The following is a 24,151-nucleotide window of genomic DNA, read 5'->3' as shown; positions in this document are numbered from 1 at the left end:
GCAATGCGCTCTATGTGGGGCTACCTTTGAAGGTGACCTGGAAACTACAACTAATCCAGAATGCAGCAGCTAGACTGGTGACTGGGAGCGGCCGCCGAGACCACATAACACCGGTCCTGAAAGACGTACATTAGCTCCCAGTATGTTTCCGAGCACAATTCAAGGTGTTGGTGCTGACCTTTAAAGCCCTAAATGGCCTCATCCCAGTAGACCTGAAGGAGTGTCTCCACCCCCATCGTTCTGCCCGGACACTGAAGTCCAGCAATGAGGGCCTTCTGGCGATTCCCCTCCCTGCAAGAAGTGAGGTTACAGGGAACCAGGCAGAGGGCCTTCTCAGTGGTGACGAGGGCCCTAACCCTAACCCTAACCCTGTGGATGCCCTCCCATCAGATGTCAAGGAAATAAACAACTATCTGGCTTTTAGAAGATGTCTGAAGGCAGCCCTGTTTAGGGAAGTTTTTAATGACTGATGTTTTAATGTATTTTTAATCTTTTGTTGGAAGCTGCCTAGAGTGGCTGGGGAAACCCAGCCAGATGGGTGGGGTATAAATAATATATTATTATTATTATCATTATTATTATTATTATTATTATTATTATTATTATTATTTCATTCTCCTAGGATGGCAGCATGCCACAATGGCTCACAGGTTCCTTCAGGAAGGTGTGATGATCAACATCCATGGGAGAGAATCTTTTGCAAGTTTATGTGCGTCATCCCAACCTGAGCTGGGGGCTGTACATTTGTAGATTTGCTGGGCTATTATCCTTGGCCATTGGCCTTTCTGGATCAGCCTGCAGAAAATGACCATTAGTTTTATACATGCATAGAAATAAAAATGTTGGTGCTTTAAACCTTTAAAGCCCTAAATGGCCTCGGCCCAGTAGACCTGAAGGAACGTCTCCACCCACATTGTTCAGCCCGGATACAGAGATCCATCTCCGAGGGCCTTCTGAGGGTTCCTTCACTGCAAGAAGCGAGGTTACCGGGCCTTCTTGGTAGTGGTGCCCTCCTTGTGAATCACCCTGCTATCAGGAGATAAAGAACTACACAACTTTTAGAAGACATCTGAAGGGAGCCCTGTATCAGGATTTTTAATGTTTTTATATGTGGCTGAGGAAACCCAGTCAGATGGGCATGGTGTAAATAATAAAATTATTATTATTATTATTATTATTATTATTATTATTATTATTATTATTACGATTATCATCATCAATCAAGTCACATTCTCAGAGGAATAGCTGGTATGGGAACAGCAGAAACAAACAGGAGATGAAGCAATTTTATTTGTTCAGGGGGTGATTGCCCCATGTGCTAGATTTCCGAAAAAGAAATAAATGGGTTCTTTCATCACTCCCGTCCTAAAAATGTATTTTATCTGTTCTGGTCCGACTTCTCTAATCACTATAACACGCTGGCTCTAAAGCCACATTATATTCCCCAGACTTTTGCCTTGTGGCCAGGAAACGACTGAAAGGAGCAGAGTAAGAGAGAACGAAAAACAGTGCTATTTCTCCTATTTTGAAAGTGTATATATCATCACTACAGGAAAACACACTTCTTGTTTTCACTATTTTCCCCGAGTGCCCAAGGCTAGTTCAGAGTCAAGCGCCAGGGGAAACTGCAGAGTTTTCACACATTCGGGTTTTGTGAAGCAGGCTCACTCAGGGACATACCAGCAAGCGGTTTTCACACATCATGGCTGGATCAGGGAACTTTCCCTGGAGGGAGAACAGGAGGAGAAGGGGGGGGGGCAGACCTGATATTCTGAAACTCTGGAGAGACATAGCATATGGTCCCAGAACACCGGCAGAAAGCCAGCCTTCTATTTTCAGTCTTCTATTTTCAATCTTCCACAACAATTTCCTCAAAAGGCAGAATGACTTACAGCAGAGATGGATCAGCCAAGGCCCTCGAGCCGCTGGCAAAGTATATAAAGGCATCAGACCAAACCGGGGTTAAAGGAGCTGAGATATCTATTCCTTGTACGACACGGTCTGAATTGAGAAAGCCATGGTATGCAATCACCCAAAGCAGAACATAAAAACATGGTACAAAGTGGTGGTGGTGTTGCTGCTGTTGTGGGTATGGGGGGCTCCCTGGTCCTGAATGGGATAACTGGGGTTTTTCCAGTTGTTATTCTGTCTCTCACAGCTACGATAAACCTTCCATTAAAATTGTGGAGTGGTATTTCTTCCTCAGAGGGCAAACGGGCAAATTTAGCAGAGGATCAAATACAGTGGAACACGGGTGGCGCTGTGGGTTAAACCACAGAGCCTAGGACTTGCCGATCAGAAGGTCGGAGGTTCGAATCCCCGCGACGGGGTGAGCTCCCGTTGCTCAGTCCCTGCTCCTGCCAATCTAGCAGTTCGAAAGCACCTCAGAGTGGAAGTAGATAAATAGGTACCGCTCCAGCGGGAACGTAAACGGTGTTTCCGTGCGCTGCTCTGGTTCACCAGAAGCGGCTTAGTCATGCTGGCCACATGACCCGGAAGCTGTACGCCGGCTCCCTTGGCCAATAAAGTGAGATGAGCGCCGCAATCCCAGAGTCGGTCACGACTGGACCTAATGGTCAGGGGTCCCTTTACCAAATACAGTGGTACCTCTGGTTGCGAACAGGATCCGTTCCGGAGCCCCGTTCACAACATGAAAGGAACGCAACCCGCAGTGGAACATCTGCGCATGCATGGTTTGCGATTCAACGCTTCTGCGCATGCGCGTGACATCATTTTGTGTGTCTGCCCATGCATGAGCGGCAAAACCCAGAAGTAACCCTTTCCGGTACTTCCGGGTTGCCGTGGGATGTAACCTGAAAGAACGTAACATGAAGCAAACGTAACAAGAGGTATGACTGTACTTTTCCCCCTCACTGTATATAAAAACATAATAAAACATTAAACATTAAAAAAAACTTCCCTAGACAGGGCTGCCTTCTGATGTCTTCTGAAGGTTGTATAGTTACTTATCTTCTTGGTTTGGGGGTCACATAACTCCATATGCTCCAACATTGATCCACTGAAAATAGGGATGGCCTAAGGAGAAGTGAGGGACGCAGGTGGCGCTGTGGGTTAAACCACAGAGCCTAGGACTGGCCGATCAGAAGGTCAGCGGTTCGAATCCCCGCGATGGGGTGAGCTCCCGTTGCTCGGTCCCTGCTCCTGCCAATCTAGCAGTTCAAAAGCATGTCAAAGTAGATAAATAGGTACCACTCCGGCGGGAACGTAAACGGCGTTTCCGTGCGCTGCTCTGGTTCGCCAGAAGCGGCTTAGTCATGTGGCCACATGACCCAGAAGCTGTACGCCAGCTCCCTCGGCCAGTAAAGCGAGATGAGCGCCACAACCCCCAAGTCGGCCACGACTGGACCTAATGGTCAGGGGTCCCTTTACCTTTAAGGAGAAGTGGGACATTCTGGGATCAAATAAGAGACTGGGACGGCTTCTGTAAATCCAGGGCTGTTGCTGGAAAATAGGGACACTTGCAAGGGTATGTGTTGGCTCTTTAAAGAGCACTCGCTCTGCTTATGCGGAACTGTCTCCCTCGGGAAGTTGTGGATTCTCCTTCCTTGGAGGTTTTGAAGCCATCTGTTATGTACTGAGTTGAATAGGATACAAAATGCAGCAGTCTGATTGGTCCTAGAACAATAGGATTCAGAATGCGGCAGTCTGATTTGTCCTAGAACAATAGGATCCAGAATGCGGCAGTCTGATTGGTCCTAGAACAATAGGATTCAGAATGCGGCAGTCTGATTGGTCCTAGAACAATAGGATCCAGAATGCAGCAGTCTGATTGGTCCTAGAACAATAGGATTCAGAATGCAGCAGTCTGATTGGTCCTAGAACAATAGGGTCCAGAATGCAGCAGTCTGATTGGTCCACAAGAGCCACCCAATCCAACTCCAGGTGGAAGGGAATCCGCAACCTGATTGGCCTACAGGAGAATCCCAGAATGAGCCAATCACGTGGGGCCCATTGTGTAAATAATGTATATAAGGCAGACATTCTGGGGAAACATCCATTCCTCCTCACCACTATGAGCTGAATAAAGAGCATGAAATCCACTCTCAACTCGTGAGTATATTTCACCATCTGTCATGGATGCTTTAGCTCAGATTCCTGCATTGTGTGGGGCTGGACTAGATGACCCTCAGGTCCCTTCAAATCTACGGTTCTATGATTCCATGTGCATTTTCCCCATTGTTTGTTGTTGTTTAGTCATTTAGTCGTGCCCGGCTCTTCGTGACCCCCTGGACCAGAGCACACCAGGCACTCCTGTCTTCCGCTGCCTCCCGCAGTTTGGTCAGACTCATGCTGGTAGCTTCGAGAACACTGTCCCACCATCTCGTCCTCTGTCGTCCCCTTCTCCTTGTGCCCTCCATCTTTCCCAGCATCAGGGTCTTTTCCAGGGAGTCTTCTCTTCTCATGAGATAGCTTTCCTTATTGCGAGAAGTTTGATTTCTCGGGGGGGAAGCGGGCTTGATGAGCAAGACCTCCCAATCAACTATAATTATGCATCTTGAACGTACCGGCCGGCGTGCGATTGAATCCCACCTAAAAACAGCAGCAATCTGAAAGTGCCCAAAATCTTTGAACGTTGCCGCTTTCCAACTGAGCATCCCTGACGGCGCAGTTGCAAAACGTTCCTGAAAAGGGAAGGAAACGCCTGCTCTCCTCCACGCCAAGGCCATTCATTATAAAACCACATTTTGTTTAAGAATTTGCTTCTTCGCTGAGCTTCTGCAGGTAGGGGCAAATATTTGAAGCGTTTCTGTATAGCCGCTAATGGGGGGGAAGCCTCTTCAAAGCAAAAGTGATTCACCGTTGTCAGAAACACGGTTTACAACTCAATTAAAGCGGCTTAAAAGGCCAGTTCGTTATTATTATATTTTCCGTCTCTTTGCCGCCTGCTCCCGTCGGAAATCACATACGCTGGGATTATATAGCAGTGGCGATAAACCCACACACTGATTCAAGAGGGACCTGAGAAGGTTTTGCTGCTGCGATAAAGCCTAATTTACTGCCTACGGAGCCTGCAGAAACCGCTTTGCCTGCAGAAAGGGGATTAGTAAAGGTAAAGGGACCCCTGACCATTAGGTCCAGTCACAGATGGCTCTGGGGTTGTAGCGCTCATCTCGCTTTATTGGCCGGCATACAGCTTCTGGGTCATGTGGCCAGCATGACTAAGCCGCTTCTGGCGAACCAGAGCAGCGCACAGAAACGCCGTTTACCTTCCCGCCGGAGCGGTACCTATTTATCTACTTGCACTTTGATGTGCTTTCGAACTGCCAGGTTGTCAGGAGCTGGAACCGAGCAACAGGAGCTCACCCCATCACAGGGATTCGAACCGCTGACCTTCTGATCGGCAAGTCCTAGGCTCTGTGGTTTAACCCATAGCGCCACCCGCATCAAAGGGGATAGGAGGCAGTGAAAACTAGGTACAGGGGGCGGGGGGAAATCTGTTTGCATTGCAATTTACTGTGACCCAGCCTCATTTAAGGCCCTGGATAGCTCAGCTGGTCAGAGCGCTTTGCTGATAACACCAAGGTCGCAGGTTCGATCTCCATATGGAATAGCTGCGTATTCCGGGGGGTTGGTCTAGATGCCCCTCAGGGTCCCTTCCAGCTCTAGGATATTACACAGCTTTCCCGTGAGGACCCACAGCAGGCTACAACAATATCGCCGCACAATTTACGGTAACAACCAAGTGTAGGTTCAAAAGATAAAATGGCTTAAAAGTCACAAGGGCAGGCAGGGACGAAAACGCACCTCATCTGCCAAAAAGTTTGCCTGAATTCTTCAAGAGGCTCTCTCTGCCTTTCAGCCAGAGAGGAGTCCAAGCTCTTAGGGAAAGCTAAGGAACTACCTACACGACCACCTGAAGTTGTGGGGAGAGGAAGAGACCCTCTCCGGTTAGGTGTAATTCAAAGGTCGGGCGAGACGACAGCAGCCTCTGCTACCAGCCCAAAGGAAACATGAGGAGGACAAGAGAAATGAGAGAAATGAGATAAAGTGTACAGTGGTGCCTCGCAAGACGAAAAGAATCCGTTCCGCGAGTCTCTTCATCTTGCGGTTTTTTCGTCTTGCAAAGCAAGCCCATTAGCGGCTTAGCGCTATTAGCGGCTTAGTGGCTTAGCGGATCAGCTGATAAGCGGCTTATCGGCTTAGCGGATCAGCTGATAAGCGGCTTATTGGCTTAGCGGATCAGCTGATAAGCGGCTTAGCGGCTTAGAAAAGGGGGGGGAATGGGAAAAAACCCCGCAGGAACTCGCAAGACATTTTCGTCTTGCGAAGCAAGCCCATAGGAAATTCATTTTGCGAAGCACCTCCAAAACGGAAAACCCTTTCGTCTAGCGGGTTTTCCGTCTTGCGAGGCGTTCGTCTTGCGGGGCACCACTGTATTATTGGCTGGGGCTTCTGGGAGTTTTAAGCGTCTGAGGAGGAGTACCAGGGTTAGAAACTTAGATATACAGTGGACGCTTGGGTTGTGAACATGATCCATGCGGGAGGCACATGCGTGAGCGCCGAAGCCCGGAAGTAACCCATTCCGGTACTTCCAGGTTCAGCGCAATGCGCAACCCAAAAACTAAAGCATCTGTAACCTGAAGTGTCTGTAACCTGTGGTATGACTGTATAAGCTGGGCGCCAAATGGCTCCTTAAACCAGGGTCACAGTCGCCAAAAAGGAATGCCTAGTTGCCATTTCTGGGCCAGATTTCTCAAAAATGGTATTTTCCAACACAGTGGTACCTTGGTTCTCAAACTTAATCCGTTCCGGAAGTCCATTCCAAAATCAAAGCATTCCAAAACCAAGGCACGCTTTCCCATAGAAAGTAATGCAAAATGGATTAATCCGTGCCAGACTTTTAGAAACAATCCCTAAAAGAGCATTTTAACATGAACTGTGCTATCTAGCGAGACCATTGATCCATAAAATGAAAGCAATAAAGGATGTACTGCAGTCGCCAAATCAATCAATCAGGAGCTGAACTGGGTTCCACACAGTCACAAAAAAGAGCCGCAAAAACAAAAACGGAAAATAAACAGCAAAAACAGACAGACCTCAGCGTAACACTCAAAATGGAAGTGTGGCACTCAAATCGGAAGCGTAACACTCAAAATGGAGCACATTCGGCTTCCAAGAAAAGTTCGTAAACCGGAACACGTACTTCCGAGTTTGCAGTGTTTGGGTTCCAGGTTGTTTGAGTACCAAGGTGTTTGAGAACCAAGGTACCACTGTACAGCCTTTTGGTTCCTGAAACTCTTTCTGATAAAATATAACAGACAGAATTCTGCGGGATGTGTTTTGCTTTGTTGTTGTTGTTTAGTCGTTTAGTCGTGTCTGACTCTTCATGACCCCCTGGACCAGAGCATGCCAGGCACTCCTGTCTTCCACTGCCTTCCGCAGTTTGGTCAAACTCAGGCTGGTAGCTTCGAGAACACTGTCCAACCATCTCGTCCTCTGTCGTCCCCTTTTCCTTGTGCCCTCCATCTTTCCCAACATCAGGGTCTTTTCCAGGTAGTCTTCTCTTCTCATGAGGTGGCCAAAGTCTTGGAGCCTCAGCTTCAGGATCTGTCCTTCCAGTGAGCACTCAGGGCTGATTTCCTTCAGAATGGAGAGGTTTGATCTTCTTGCAGTCCATGGGACTCTCAAGAGTCTCCTCCAGCACCAGAATTCAAAAGCATCCATTCTTCGGCATTTAGCCTTCTTTATGGCCCAGCTCTCACTTCCATACATGTGTTTTGCTAGTATGTGAAAACAGCTCACGTCCAAGGATCCCCAGGCTCGCACCTCCAGATGGCGGAGACGTCAGGCAGCAACCTGGCGCCCGTGCATCTTCGCTTGGTCACAAGCGGCCAATATAGCCAGACAAACAGAACTAAAAATTATGCAGCAGGGAAGAGAGTCGTCAAGTAGATGCCAAGCCATTAGCATTTTCACACAGCAACAGATTTTTTAAAAAAGAAAGTTTCCTTCCTCTGCCAGCACAAGCACACTGTTGCTGCACACAAGAGACCCACACTGCATTAGCACACAACGGCTGCTTGCAGACTGGCAAAAGGTGTTTGAGCGCTGTGCCCAGACAGCTTCTCCAAGGAGCGGGACCAATCAGGGCTAATCCTCAGCCTGCTCAGCTCAGGTGTCGTGACCTGGGGTCTCAGAGACCTGTCACTATTTCTGCAGCAGGGTTTCAGAACAAAATGGGAGCTTTTCAGTGACTGCGATACAATACGATAATCTTTATTGGCATTGTCCCATACAGAACAACGAAGTTGAAAAAATCAACATCAGACATTCAAAAACCAACACGCCCAGCTATCCCAACCTGGTTAACCCCCTAAAACTCTGATAAAGGTAAAGGGACCCCTGACCATTAGGTCCAGTCGCGAACGACTCTGGGGTTGTGGCGCTCATCTCGCTTTACTGGCCAAGGGAGCCAATGTACAGCTTCCGGGTCATGTGGCCAGCATGACTAAGCCGCTTCTGGCAAACCAGAGCAGCACATGGAAACGCCGTTTACCTTCCTGCCAGAGCGGTACCTATTTATCTACTTACACTTTGACGTGCTTTCGAACTGCTAGGTGGGCAGGAGCAGGGACCGAGCAACGGGAGCTCACCCCGTCGGCGGGATTCGAACTGATTGGCAAGTCCTAGGCTCTGTGGTTTAACCCACAGCGCCACCTGTGTCCCAAAACTCTGATACCCCATAATTAAATACAATATACTCCCATAGAGACTACTTTACACTGCATTTAAAACCAAAATCGAAGCATTCAGGAGTGCTGGAAACTTATAACGCCTCTCTTATAAAAGCATTGGCTATTCTACGGTTTTCCCCTCGGCGATACTGTTGTGAACAGGGATTTTCAACTCTGATCAATATGAACGATCAGAAAAGAGAAAGGCTTCTTTGGGTTAATGAAGATATGAGAATGTGTCTCAAATTAAGACCTAATATAAATGAGATCACCCAGCAAAAGCAAACTCACACCTCTCATTGAGTTGTATTTAAGGTTTTATAGTATTTGCATTTATCATTATATTTCGGAAATGACTCCTGTTCTTACATAGCTGCCTTGTTTTATACTTTCTGGACATCCCAGGACCCTATTACAGTCATACCTCAGGTTACAGACGCTCCAGGTTGCGTTTTTTTGGGTTACGGACCACCGAAAACCGGAAGTACCAGAACGGGTTACTTCTGGGTTTCAGCGGTTGTGCATGCGCCGAAGCGCTAAATCGCAACCCGAGCGTGCGCAGACGCACAGCTGCAGGTTGTGAACATGCACCCCGCACAGATCACGTTCACAATCTGAGCATCCACTGTATAAAGTAGTTGTGTTCTATGTTATAAATCCAGCACTGCTAGGAGTTGTTCAATGTATTTCTAAAAAAAACTCAGTGTAAATTCTTATTCCAAAAGCGTGGCCCAGAGAAAAAAGTTTGAGAACCAGTGAGTTAACCACTCCACAACACCGGTGCAATAGGGGCTGTAGCTGGAGATGAGTAGTGAAGGCAACCCGAAGCCTCAGTGAAGGCAACCCAAGCCTCCGGAGCGTGGTGGGAGTTCCCGCTGCACTCCGGAGGCTTCAGGTTCCTTTCGACATGCTCTAGAGGCTGGCGCGAAGCCTTTCCACTGCTCCACGAGCTTCTTGGGGCTGCCAGGGAAGCCCGGGTCCCCCCCCCCCAGCCCCAAACAGCAAAGAAGCCAAGAATTCTTGGCTTCTGCCATAGACGCACGCAACCTCTCCAGCCGGGAGAGGCTGAACGGGGCTATGGCTTCTTTAGCCCCACGCAACCTCTCCGGCAGGGAGAGGCTGCGTGCGTATAGGCAATACCCCCACCTCCCGCAAAAGCCCACAGAAGCCGCGCACCCTTTAAGGAGTGCGCGGCTCCTGCGGGCTTTTCTACGAGGAGGGAGAAGGGACTGACTGGCCGCGTCAGTCCCTTATCCCTCCTGAGGAAAAGCCCGCAAGAGCCGCGTGGAGCTTGTGTGTGGCTTTTGGGGGCTTTTCCTGCCTGCCTCCCCCCTGCATTCGCTCCATAAGATGCACACATATTTCCCCTTACTTTTTAGGTGGGGAAAAGGTCATCTTATGGAGCGAAAAATACGGTATTTGCCCGCTGTAGCAAATACAACAAAGGGTCTTCAAACAGTTATAAATGTTATTACGGCATAGGTTTTCATAGAACAGAGCCTACTGATGACAGAGGATTTTGAGAAGTCCAAAAAGAGCAGCAAAGCTTGAGAGGATTCAGAATTTAGGACTATTCCGGTTTTAAAGAAAGACTTGAGGATTCTGAGCGTCAGCCCTTCAAACTGACAGCATCTATTACCAGCCTCCGCTCTCATGTAACCATTCCCAGGTTCGCAGAGGAGGATTCTTGCTGAAGGAAAAGGGTTTGAAAGGCTTTGTGGATCCCGTAACCAATAATTTGACATACAGGGTGCTATTATGCAGATCTCTCTCTCTCTCTCTCGCTCACTCAGTTAGGCGTGCCATCAATCAACAGTCTTGCGCTGCAAACAAAAAACAAAAAAACTGCTGGCTGGGCCTTTTCCTTGCTGATACCTTGAAATATTAATTGGACACAGAAGACAAGATCACTTGTAAACGGCTATCGGGAGAAACAGGAGACCGTAATCCTCTCGCCTGACAGGCAAGATGACAAGGGCTCTGTGGCTATCACGGCCCTTAAAAGCACAACAAAATCTATTCGCCTCAGAAGTTACAAGGGATATCCTTCTGTCATCCACTGCTACAGGATCCTTCCTTCTTGCAGACCAAGATTACCAGGGGACAGCAAACACGGCAAAAAAATTAGCTGGGGCAATCAGAATAAGATCTACCACCTGACTGACATGTTGAATGCCTAGTAAAAAAAGCCAATTCATTCTTATGTTTTATTTGTAGCTAAAGACAATTATAACGCTTTCATTTATTTGTTTAGTTGTAAATTCTTTTTCTTTCTTTCTTTTTTTGCATAGCCAAGCACCCAGCTATAGTTGTATTTGATTGTATTTGATCAGCTTGTGGCTGATGCAAATAAAGATTTTTATCTATGAGAGGTTTTACTATTCTTGGGCTCCATGATCTTTCTTGGGCAGAAAAAGGTCAAAAAAACCTAAAACCAAAACCCTGCTCTTATGTCTACAGCAGGCATAGGCAAACTCTGGCCCTCCAGATGTTTGGGACTACAATTCCCATCATCCCTAGCTAACAGGACCAGTGGTCAGGGATGATGGGAATTGTAGTCCCAAACATCTGGAGGGCCGGAGTTTACCTATGCCTGGTCTACAGCTGGTTCATGCTCCTGCTCCAAATAATTTTGGTGCCATCTGAAACACACACTCAAACACATAGGAGCTTCTTCTCTATGCGATCCTAACCAATCAAGGATCACATCGGCTACATAACAGTGCTGAGTTATCAAGCAGCCATAACACGATGCTGTCGTGAAGCCAAATCAGAGAAAGGGCACTTCCGCCCTTGCTCTGAATGAGCAAACATGCACACACACACACACACACACACACACACCATTTCATGGCCGGTTCGCTCGTTCAGTCACCAACATCACTTGTCTTTTTATGCTGTGAACTGCCTTGAGCTCTACGGATGAAGCGGTGGCATGCAAATTTAATAAATAATAGTAATAATAAATAACACAGATTGAGGAGAGTGCATTTCAAAAGGGGGAAAGGTTTTCCATGAAAACGTACCTACACGTTTTAGGTCTGCCCTAGAATACCTCAGTGTTTTTACCAATTGCTCCTCTCCTGCCTTTCCTTCTCTCTCTCTCTCTGAACTATACTGATAAGGAGAATACAAAAACAGCCAGATTCCTTTTGTAGGTTCACCAGCAGGGCACAGAGGTGATGGCAATGTACTGTTTGTACTTTGCACCCGGGTCTCGCAGATAGGCTGCCTCAGAACAAGGAGGTTCCATGTGGCTAAGAGCTCATAGATCTGCCCTCCATGCATTGGTCTATTTTTAAAATAAAAAACAGTTACAACTTCTTTCCAACTTGGAATAGCGATTCTTCTGTTTAAAGCAACCTAGAAGCATGTAAGATTTGTCTGCACACAGTATTCACAAAAACCACATAACGATATAAACCATATAAACCATATAAACCATATAAACCATATAAACCATATCACAGCCAAGTTCCATCGCAGGGGTCAGCAAACTTTTTCAGCAGGAGGCCGGTCCACTGTCCCTCAGACCTTGTGGGGGGCCGGACTATATTTTTGGGGGGGGAAATGAACGAATTCCGATGCCCCACAAATAACCCAGAGATGCATTTTAAATAAAAGGACACATTCTACTCATGTCAAAACACCAGGCAAGCCCCACAAATAACCTAGAGGTGCATTTTAAATAAAAGGGCACATTCTACTCATGTAAAAACACGCTGATTCCCGGACCGTCCGCAGGCCGGATTGAGAAGGCGATTGGGCCGAATCCGGCCCCCGGGCCTTAGTCTGCCTACCCATGGGTTACAGGGAAAGGGGGAGAAATGAGATTGCAGGATCTCTTCATCCTCTCTGCTGGAAAACCAGCAAGTTTTGGCTCCCCGTCTCCTGGAAATCTCTCCGATCCAACCGCCATTACAAGAACTCCGTAAGTACAGAACAGCACCTGTGTTTTCTTTTTTCCTCCTCCCTCCCGCCCCCACTTCCTTTTGTGCCACGGCTTTTAGAGTCCACAAGCCCAAGAACTGTGCTGCCACTTCCATTAGTAAGCAGCTCTGGGAAACATATTCCTTTCTGCTGAAGAACTGGGTAAAAATGCTATAATCAGTTAAATCTGCCTGTAGTTCCACAAGCAAAAATGACAAGGAGCGAAGAGCCTGCAGAATTCGCACACAGTTCAGAAGCGACAGAGTGGTCGAACCTTAAGGGCCTACGTTTCTTAATCTTCACGGATGAATCACATTCTCAGATTCTCACATCCGAGGCAGCTTACAAGCTCACACAGTCACCCCCCTGCCAACCTAGCGAGATTTCAAAAACGGGGGCAGCCTGCCAAGAAATACAGAATAAATTCCAGCGACTCACCTTGGTGGTGTCATCATGTGACCGCTGGTATCGTTTCCAACGGCAACCGTAAATCCCCGTCAGACATGACAAACACAACTGTGGCTCGTAGTACTGTAGCGGTTGGTGTTTAACCATGCTCTTCTTCCCGGATCGTCACCAGCGGGCTACCAGAAATCCATCAGGGCCTTGGGAAATGCCCTGCAAGAAGAGAGTGGGCAGTCAAAAGAAGAAGAAGCAACACGGAGAATCACAGAGTGGGGAGGGGGGTCCCCCAGCGGTCATCTAGACCAACCCCCCTTGCAACGCAGGAATCTCTCATATCTATATTCAGTGGTGCCTCGCAAGACGAAAAGAATCCGTTCCGCGAGTCTCTTCGTCTTGCAGTTTTTTCGTCTTGCGAAGCAAGCCCATTAGCGGCTTAGCAGATTAGCGCTATTAGCGGCTTAGCGGCTTAGCGGCTTAGCGGATCAGCTGATAAGCGGCTTAGCGGATCAGCTGATAAGCGGCTTAGCGGATCAGCTGATAAGCGGCTTAGCGGATCAGCTGATAAGCGGCTTAGCGGATCAGCTGTTAAGCGGCTTAGCGGCTTAGCGGATCAGCTGGTAAGCAGCTTAGCGGATCAGCTGATAAGCGGCTTAGCGGCTTAGCGGATCAGCTGATAAGCGGCTTAGCGGCTTAGCGGATCAGCTGATAAGCGGCTTAGCGGATCAGCTGATAAGCGGCTTAGCGGATCAGCTGATAAGCGGCTTAGCGGCTTAGAAAAAGGGGGGAAAGGGGGGGAAATCGCAGGAACTCGCAGGACATTTTCGTCTTGCGAAGCAAGCCCATAGGAAATTCGTTTTGCGAAGCACCTCCAAAACGGAAAACCCTTTCGTCTAGTGGGTTTTCCGTCTTGCGAGGCATTCGTCTTGTGGGGCACCACTGTATATATATATATATAGATGTGTGTGTGTGTGTGTGTGTGTGTGTTAACATATCATTTTCAACAGTAATGAAACATACTTTTACATCTCATTCAGTTTTTTTGACTTCCATCAATCCTGTCTGAAAATTTTCCAATCTAGTCTCTTAGTATGTACCTGGAGCCAGTGCAGCTGGAAAAGCACCGGAGGAATGTAATCCCGCAGAAAGGACCCCGTAAGGAGCCTTGCCGCGGCATTCTGCACCCGCTGGAGTTTCTGGGTCTATTCTGGGCTGTCGTGTTCCCTCTCAGTCTCCTCTTTCCCAGGCTAAACATAACCAGCTCCTTCGACCGTTCCTCATCAGGCTTGGTTTCCAGACCCTTGGTCATCTCGGTTGCCCTCCTCTGCACACCTTCCAGCTTGTCAACATCCTCACTAAGCTGGGGTGGCCAGGTAAAGAGAAGAAAGAGGGAACCCAGATCGACTCGGAAATAAAAGCCTGATTTGAGGAACCGCACAGGAGCCAAAACACGTTCCAAATGCAGAAGGAGCAAAACAGCATTTGAGACCTCAAACCCGCCTTTCCAACAGAGAATCACAGAATCATAGAGTTGTAAGGGACCCCCAAAGGTCATCGAGTCTGACCCTCTGCAATGCAGGAATCTCAACCAAAGCATCCAGGACAGATGCCCACCCAACCTCTGCTTAAAAACCTCCAAGGAAGGAGAGTTCGTCACCTATCAAGGGAGTCTGTTCCACTGTCAAACAGCTCTTTACTCTCAGAAAGTTCTTCCTGATGTTTAGGTACCCCTGCCCATACGGGCCAGTCGTGTCCGACTCTAGGGTTGCACGCCCATCTCACTTAAGAGGCCGGGGGCCACTGCTGTCTGAAGACACTTCCGGGTCACGTGGCCAGCGTGACGAAGCTGCTCTGGCGAGCCAGCACCAGCGCAGCACACGGAAACGCCGTTTACCTTCCCGCTATAAAGCGGTATCTATTTATCTACTTGCACTTATGGGTGTTTTCGAACTGCTAGGTGGGCAGGAGCTGGGACCGAACGATGGGAGCTCACCCCGCCGCGGGGATCCGAACCGCTGACCATATGATCGGCAAGTCCTAGGCACTGAGGTTTTACCCACAGCGCCACCCGCGTCCCTGATGTTTAGTCGTAATCTTATTCATTCATTCATTCATGGGTTTTATATCCTTCCCCTCCTCCTCGTGTAGCACAGGGTAGCAAATGTCATCACAGTGTCATCACAATACAGTGGTACCTTGGTTCTCAAACGTAATCCATTCCGGAAGTCCGTTCCAGAACCAAAGCGTTCCAAAACAAAGGCACGCTTTCCCACAGAAAGTAATGCAAAACAGAATAATCCGTTCCAGACTTTTAAAAACAATGCCTAAAAGAGCAATTTAACATGAATTTTACTATATAACGAGACAACTGATCCATAAAAAGAAAGTAATAAACAATGTATTGCAGCCACGCAATCCATCAAACAGTAGCTGAACTGGGTTCCACATGGTCACACAAAAAAGAAAGCCGCAAAAACGCAAATTATATAGCAAAACCAGACAGACCTCAGCGTGACACTCAAAACGGAAGCGTGGCACTCAAAACGGAACACGTTCGACCTCCAATAACAGTTCGCAAACCGGAACACTTACTTCCGGGTTTGCAGTGTTTGGGTTTGAGTACCAAGGCGTTTGAGAACCAAGGTACCACTGTAATGAAAGTAAGAATTAAAAGATTGGTCAAGTCACCATCAAGCCGTCTTAAGCATTAAACTTGTGTATAATGCAGCAGCAGCTGAGTCAGGGAGGATTCTCAAGCATTCTTCAAAGTTCTGGATGAATAGAAAAATATTCAAAGTGCATCTGAACATTGCTGGGATGTTTCGTCCGGAAAGGAGTTCCACCACAGAACATCTCATCTCACATCGCCGACTATGAGACTCTCCCTACCCCAACCACAAAACCCAAGCCAGACAGTTTTAAGGAAGGCACTTCTTCATTTTTGAAGTAAACAGGCAATGGAAAATTTGGGATGTAATCATTATAAATAAAGCAAGATACAAGCAATTATGGGAGAGAAGGGGCCATTAGAGGAGACTTTTAGAGCGGGGAGCTGTAACCACTGGAATCAGTACAAACGAAATGAAGAAGTAACGATGGATGTGAAGTCAGTATGATTTAATTAACCGGATGTATAATATATGATTATTGTGTATTACGGAACTGGGGAAAATCAAATAAAAGGGCGGATTGGGTGGGGTGGGGAATGAGATAAACAAAGAATGAAGGCGGCGGGTCACAGATCAGGGCTTTTCTTGCAGCTCACTGCTGTTAAGCAAGATGGGCAAGGGAAAGGGGGTGGGTTGGCGAGCCCATCAATGACATTGACCCACATTGACCGTATTTTTTGCTTTATAGGACGCACTTTTCCCCCTCCAAAAATTAAGGGGAAATGCGTGTGCGTCCTATGAAGCGAATGCAGGCTCCTTGGCTTCCGCGATAGCAACGCAAAGCCTCCGAAGCGCAGAGGGAGAGCTCCCCCCGTGCTCCGGAGGCTTCGCGTTGCTTTCGCTGAAGCCAGGAGAGCAAGACACTCCTGGCTTCAGCAGACAGGGAAGAAGAAGATGATGATGATGATGATGGACTACATGGAATTGGCGGAAATGACTGGCAGAATCCAAGACCAGGGAGAAGAGTCGGTGGAAGAAGATTGGAAAAAATTTAAAGATTATTTACAGAAATATTGTAAAATTAATGAGCTTTAGAAAAATGGTGGAATGAAGTTACATGGCTTTAGCAGAAATGTGATAAGGAACTAGGTACAGATAGATTGTTAATGTTTTAAAGGGGGGAAAAACAGGGTTAGAATATGTTAAGATAAATTACAGGATAGAAAACAGAGGAAGATGGAAAGGAATTGCTGAAACAGTTAATTGAAGTGGAATACAAAAAGGGAGGTGTGAGGAGGTCGCCGGCACAAGTGAATGAAAGATAAGATATTGCAATTATTGGATTTTAAGTGTTTTTAATTGTTTTTGTTTTGTCTAGTTAATTTAATGTTTTAGGGTGTGTGGTGTTTGTGTTTTTGTTTTTTGTATTGTATTGTAGTGTATTGTTTTATTTAATTCTTTTTTTCTTTATTCTTTTGTAATCTTTAAACTGTCAATAAATATCATTTAAAGAAGAAGAAGAAGAGGAGGAGTTTGGATTTGATATCCTGCTTTATCACTACCCGAAGGAGTCTCAAAGCGGCTAACAATCTCCTTTCCCTTCCTCCCCCACAACAAACACTCTGTGAGGTGAGTGGGGCTGAGAGACTTCAGAGAAGTGGGACTGGCCCAAGGTCACCCAGCAGCTGCATGTGGAGGAGCGGAGACGCGAACCCGGTTCACCAGATTACGAGTCTATCGCTCTTAACCACTACACCACGCTGGCACAGCGCCCCTTCCGCCAATTGGGAGGAGAAATGGAAGGGGCTCCTTTTCTCCTGCCACTTCGCTGAAGGGGTGCTGAGCAGAGAGGGGGAGAATTTTTTCCCCCTTCTTCTCCCCCTCTAAAACAAGGTGCGTCCTATAGAGCGAAAAATACAGTACCAGCCGGAATGCTCGCAGAGTCACAGAATTGTAGACTCGGTTTGGGCCCCCAAGGGCTATCTAGTCCAACCCTCTGCAATGCTGTCCCTGCCAGCCAGTGTAGGAGACAATACTGAGCTGGACAAACCAACGGCTGGACTCAGTATAAAGAGTTTCCCATCTGGGCAGGACAGTTTGATCTTATAACACAGCAGTTCTGAACCTGTGGGTCCCCAAATATTGTTGGACTACAACTCCCATCATCCCTGAGCTCTGGGCTTGCTTGCTAGGGGTGATGGGAGTTGTAGTTCAACAACATCTGGGGACCCACAGGTTGAGAAAGGCTGCTATAACGCCAATCCTGGCCCGACTGCACTGGCTGCCAATTAATTTCCGGGTCCGATTCAAAGTGCTGCTATGACCTATAAAGCCTTAAATGGCTCAGGACCGCAATACCTCAAGGACCGCCTCTTTCCATAAGAACCTACCCGGACGCTGAGATCATCTTCTGAGGCCCTTCTTTATGTGTCTACTCCACAAGAGGTCCGGAAGGCGGCAACACGAGAACAGGGCCTTTTCTGGGGTGGCTCCCCATTTCTTAGGGTTGTGGGTTTAAGCCTAATGTTGGGCAAAAGTTTCCTGCATTGCACTAGATTACCCTCGTGGTGCCTTCCAACTCTACGATTCCAGTAATAGATAGTAATAATAATAATCTTATTATTATTAATAATAATAATAATGCAGCTCCCTTTGCTCCTATTTAAGAGAGAGAGAGACGATTGTTTAGGTATGCGACGACAGCAGCACGGATACTACTAGCCCAGAGATGGTAAGAAGATAAAGTCCCAACCAGAGATGAATGGTTTGATGAAGAGGATGGACTATGCCGAAATTGACCAGGAAAATCAAAAACCAGGAAGAGAAGAACTTTAAGAAGGAATGGGAAAATTTACACTGTACTTAAGACAACGTTGTAAACAACTAAAAACCGGCAGCAATCGAGCAATGTTTGTAATGTACTAAAAATTAAGTTAAACTGGATTGTGTAAGAAAAATAGAGAAAATAAGTGAAACAGTGGAGAAAGATTGAAAATGGTAACCATGGAAGGGTTGGAGGGGAAGTCAAAGGATTCAAGGAATCCTAAATGATGATAATGGTGTTTATTGTTTGAATTTAAATTTGTACAGTCATACCTCATGTTACGTTTGCTTCATGTTACGTTATTTCAGGTTACGTCCTGCGGCGACCCAGAAGTACCGGAAAGGGTTACTTCTGGGATTCGCCGCTCACACATGTGCAGAAGCGCTAAATTGCACTTCGCGCATGCCCACAAGCACCAAATAGTGCCGCGCACCTGCGAAGATACGGCGCTTCAGGTTGCGCTCTTCATGTTGCAAACAGGCCTCCGGAACGGATCCTGTTCGCAACCAAAGGTACCACTGTAATGTAAAACCCAAATCCCAATAAGAGAGAGAGAGAGAGAGAGAGAGAGAGAGAGAGAGAGAGAGAGAGAGATATTAACCTCTTTGTCTGCCCGGTCCCCCTTTCAAACTCCATCACCCACCTGCCTCGACAGGTAACAGACTCCCACGATGCAAAGCGGCAGAATCGTGGCACTTCCACCATCCAGCCAACATCCTAAGCAAACAGGAACTGGGCCGAGAATAACATTTCCACTCTCTGGGCTTCCCCCACGGGAACTGTGGGGTTTTGTTGTTTCTTCGTCCCCCGAGTGCCTGTCCCAGCGGATTTCCTCGTCCTCTCTTTGACAAAATCAGCCCCCAGGGCTCTGGCCTGCGAGGGACCGATTCCCCTCTGGCCCCCGCAGTTCTGCCACAGGGGAGTCACAGCCTATGAATGATTCAAGCCTCTGCCGGCTAGTGTTACGCGTACAGAAATAAAACAGGAAGCAGGACAAGGGGGAATCAATTATTCACGTTTTCGCAAGGTGCACCAGTCAAAAGAAAGAAAGAAAAGAAAATGAGAAATTGGGGAGGTGGGGGAGACAGAAGAAGACCCTGCGCCACCCACAAGCGACTGCTTTCCGACGACATGCAGAATCACCTCGCGGGAAAGATCATGAAATCGGTTTGCTGAGTGCCAATACGAACGCTTGCTCAGAATAATTGCGAATTCTTTTCTTCTCAAGGAGAACATGAGGACGCAAGAAAGGCCTGCAGGATCAGGCCAGCAGCCCATCTAGTCCAGCATCCTGTTTCTGTAGCAGCTGACCAAGATGCCGGCAGGAAACCCACAATCAGGATTTGAGCACAAGGCAGCCCCGTTTAGGGAAGCTTTTTAATGTTTAATAGGTTATTGTATTTTAATATTCTGTTGGAAGCCGCCCAGAGTGGCTGGAGAAACCCAGCCAGATGGGAGGAGTATAAATAAATTATTATTATTATTATTATTATTATTATTATTATTATTATTATTATCGTCGTCGTCATCATCATTATTATTATTATTATTACTATTATCATCTCCCTTCCTGCAGTTTCCAGAAACTGGGATTCAGAACTTGAGGCTCTTCATCTCAGGATCAAGGGTTCAAAGCCTTGGGCAAAAGATTCCTGCATTGCTGGGGGTTGGACTAGATGACCCCCAGGTCCCCATCCAACTTGACAATTCTATGATTCTCCATCTTTGGAGGAGGCAGAACATAGCCACCAGGATTAGTAGTTACCCGTAACCCTCTCTTCCCCCATTAATTTGTCTAATCCTCTTTTAAAAGCCGTCCAAATCGCTGCCTCCTGTGGCAGGGAGTTCCATAGTCTAACTGCACTGCGCAAAGAACTTCCTTTCATGCATCCTGAGTTTTGCAGCAGGCTGGGTTCTGCGCCATTCATGTTGTTATTTCGGACCGAAACCAGTGGCGATGTCAAAGGGAGGAGCATCGCAGGAGCTCCTCTCTGCAGCTGCACCCCAGTTGCAGAACGCCCTTTCCATTGGGGGGGGGGGGATTGGCCTGTAGCCTCTTCACTTTCCATTAATATGCAGCTTTCATGCCAGAACGACTTCTGTACCATTTACAAGGAGAGGCAACTCCCAATTTACGGACGTTCAATATGTATGCAGCCAGGGTCACACCACAGTGTGACCAAGCTACAGAAGGATGCTGGAACTCAGGGGCAATTCCTAACATTTCCCACCGGAGGAATCTCTGACCTCCATGTATGTCACATATGATAAGGAGAATTCTGGGGTGAGAGGCTACTCAACAGACCAGCTCGTCGGGGCAGAGCCCGCGGGTCTATACAGTCAGAAAGGATGGAAGTTCCAGCCAAATACAGTGGTTAAGTACTTAATTCATTCCGGAGGTCCGTTCTTAACCTGAAACTGTTCTTAACCTGAAGCACCACTTTAGCTAATGGGGCCACTTTAGCTAATAGCTAATAACCACTTTAGCTAATAGGAGCAAAACAGTGGTCAGTAGATCAAGATCTTTATTGCTGTGCAACAGTCCCCCAAAGGAGTAAGGAACCCCGAGGGGTATACAGTGGTACCTCGGGTTAAGAACTTAATTCGTTCTGGAGGTCCATTCTTAATCTGAAACTGTTCTTAACCTGAAGCACCACTTTAGCTAATGGGGCCTCCTGCTGCCGCCACGCCGCCGGAGCATGATTTCTGTTCTCATCCTGAAGCAAAGTTCTTAACCCAAGGTACTATTTCTGGGTTAGCGGAGTCTGTAACCTGAAGCGTCTGTAACCTGAAGCATCTGTAACCTGAGGTACCACTGTACAAGGGTTACACAAGTTCAACATTAGGTCACTTCACACAGCTTTCCCAACACCTCTTAAGTAAAGGTAAAAGGTAAAGGACCCCTGGACGGTTAAGTCCAGTCAAAGGTGACTCTGGGGTTGTGGCGCTCATCTTGCTTTCAGGCCGAGGGAGCCGGCGTTTGTCCACAGACAGCTTTCCGGGTCATGTGGCCAGCAGGACTAAACCACTTCTAGCGCAACAGGACACCGTGACGGAAACCAGAGCGCATGGAAACACCGTTTACCTTCCTGCCACAGTGGTACCTATTTATCTACTTGCACCGGTGTGCTTTCCAACTGTTAGGTTGGCAGGAGCTGGGACAGAGCAACAGCAGCTCACCCCATCAGGAGGATTCAAACCGCTGACCTTCCGATCGGCAAACCCAAGAGGCTCAGTGATTTAGACCACAGCGCCACCCGCGTCCAAACTTCTTAAGTACCCATCACCGAAAGAACAATAAAACTCTTGACATATCCTTGCCCTTGTCTGGAGGTGGGCTTTCAGAACACCTGACTTACTCAACTGCCTCTGTGGATATCGATTGTTGCCCCCCTGGGTGGGGGGCTGTGTCTGTGCTCTCATGCTTGGAGAATGATGTCAGGATGCCCTGTTCCTGCAGCCCCACATGAGTTCCTGCTTCTTGGTTCATGAAGGGAGATGGAGCCCAAATTCACTTTTCTTTAAGGGTTAAAATGGCATTGGAATGAGGAGAGTCGGTTAAAGTATGCATTTCCTACGAATTTTTTAAAGCTAGGTATCTTCCCTGAGCTGTCAAGTCGAAAGGATACATCCAGGCATGATATTTGCAACATTGTAACAACTTAAACAGCATCTTAAAAAATAGAGACATCACCTTGCCAACAAAGGTCCGTATAGTTAAAGCTATGGTTTTCCCAGTAGTGATGTATGGAAGTGAGACCTGGACCATAAAGAAGGCTGATCGCCGAAGAATGGATGCTTTTGAATTATGGTGCTGGAGGAGACTCTTGAGAGTCCCATGGACTGCAAGAAGATCAAACCGATCCATTCTGAAAGAAATCAGCCCTGAGTGCTCACTGGAAGGACGGATCCTGAAGCTGAGGCTCCAAGACTTTGGCCACCTCATGAGAAGAGAAGGCTCCCTGGAAAAGACCCTGATGTTGGGAAAGATGGAGGGCACAAGGAGAAGGGGACGACAGAGGATGAGATGGTTGGATAGTGTTTTCGAGGTTACCAGCATGGGTCTGACCAAACTGCGGGAGGTAGTGGAAGACAAAAGTGCCTGGCGTGCTCTGGTCCATGGGGTCACGAAGAGTCGGACACGACTAAACGACTAAACAACAACAACAACAACAACAACAACAACAACAACAACAACAACAACAACTTAAAAATGCCCCCCCCATGTCATTTCCGTAACACAACTAACACTAAACAGGCAAGGTCATGGGTAGTCAATCTAAGGCCCAGGGGCCAAATGCGGCCCAATTGCCTTCTAAATCCGGCCTGCGGACTGTCTGGGAAACAGTGTGTTTTTACATGAGTAGAATGTGTCCTTTTTTAAAAAATGCATCTCTGGGTTATTTGTGGGGCATAGGAATTTGTTCATTTCCCCCCCCCCTTCAAAATATAGTCTCCCCCCCCCCACAAGGTCTGAAGGACAGTGGACCGGCCCCCTGCTGAAAAAGTTTGCTGACCCCTGGGCAAGGTGCTCATATCACCAAACATGGGAACGCCAGGCAGGACACCAGTTTCAAAAACCCCATTATTTGGCTTTTCAGTGGTTCCTTTACTAGCTGGCCACAAATATGCACCTGGCTATTACGGAGCGAGGAAATGCTTTTATATCCACTACCCTAGCAGGCGGACCAAGTTGCTGATGAGCATCGTGGTCGAGAGCCAAGTTTCTACCATTACAATCTCCGGCGAAGCGCCGTTTGGATGAAAATAAATCAACACAGCCAGAGAGAAGCGGAGCAGCTTTTCCACGGTGCAAATGAATAGATGAACACAGTTGCCACCTGCTGCCACCCCATTTCCCCATCAGCTTCCCTCCACCAACCCACAACAAAAAAATTCACCTCCGGATTATGTGCAGGAAGTGCGAAAGTCTCACTCTTTTGATACAAGGCTCCACCTTGGTTGACAATTCGTCCACTGGTAATGAAGGATAATGATAATAAAAGTTGTCATCAAGATACAGTGGTACCTCTGCTTACGTACTTAATTCGTTCCAGAGGTCTGTTCTTAACCTGAAACTGTTCTTAACCTGAGGTACTGCTTTAGCTAATGGGGCCACCTGCTGCCACTGCACCGCCAGAGCACAATTTCTGTTCTCATCCTGAAGTAAAGGTATAGTATCCTGAGGTACTATTTCTGGGTTAGCGGAGCCTGTAAGCTGAACCGTATGTAACCTGAAGCGTATGTAACCCGAGGTACCACTGTAATGGGGTCGTTCCTCTTAAATGTCTCTTACTCCAGCAAGGAAGGTGCAGGGCAGGGTGTGCTCTGACCCTCCTAAGGCCTAATGCTGGAAACACCAATCATAATAATCATCATAATCATCATAATAGAAAGTGTAATGCTGGTGGTCAACAAAAGAGGTTTAAAGACTGTCTTAAGGCAAATCTAAAAAAAATAGTATAACCACAGACAACTGGGAAACACTGGCCTGTGAGTGTTCCAATTGGAGAACAGCCTTTACCAAAGGTGTCACGGGCTCGAAGACGCTCGAACTCAGGACGCAAGGGAGAAACGTGCTAAGAGGAAGGCACGCTTGGCAAATCCACACCGTGATCAACTCCCATCGGGAAATCAATGTCCCCACTGTGGAAGGACGTGTGGATCCAGAATTGGCCTCCGCAGTCACT

General features: G+C 47.5%; 1 protein-coding gene across 2 annotated transcripts in view; it reads right to left on the bottom strand.

The window, feature by feature from the left end:
* GDPD5 (glycerophosphodiester phosphodiesterase domain containing 5) overlaps window positions 1–24,151 on the bottom strand; it is a 194,500-nt gene that overhangs the window by 92,888 nt on the left and 77,461 nt on the right. For both annotated transcript variants that reach the window (XM_081860460.1, XM_081860461.1), the window contains exon 2: window positions 13,065–13,244. In XM_081860460.1, coding sequence (XP_081716586.1) covers window positions 13,065–13,181 — 117 coding nt within the window. In that variant the 5' untranslated portion in view covers window positions 13,182–13,244. The remainder of the gene's footprint in view (window positions 1–13,064; window positions 13,245–24,151) is intronic.

Source organism: Podarcis erhardii, assembly GCF_964252035.2.
Source record: "Podarcis erhardii genome assembly, chromosome: 4".
In the NCBI taxonomy this organism is placed as follows: domain Eukaryota; kingdom Metazoa; phylum Chordata; class Lepidosauria; order Squamata; family Lacertidae; genus Podarcis; species Podarcis erhardii.
Note: the sequence above shows the minus strand (reverse complement) of the source record. Positions and strands in the feature narration are given on the sequence as shown.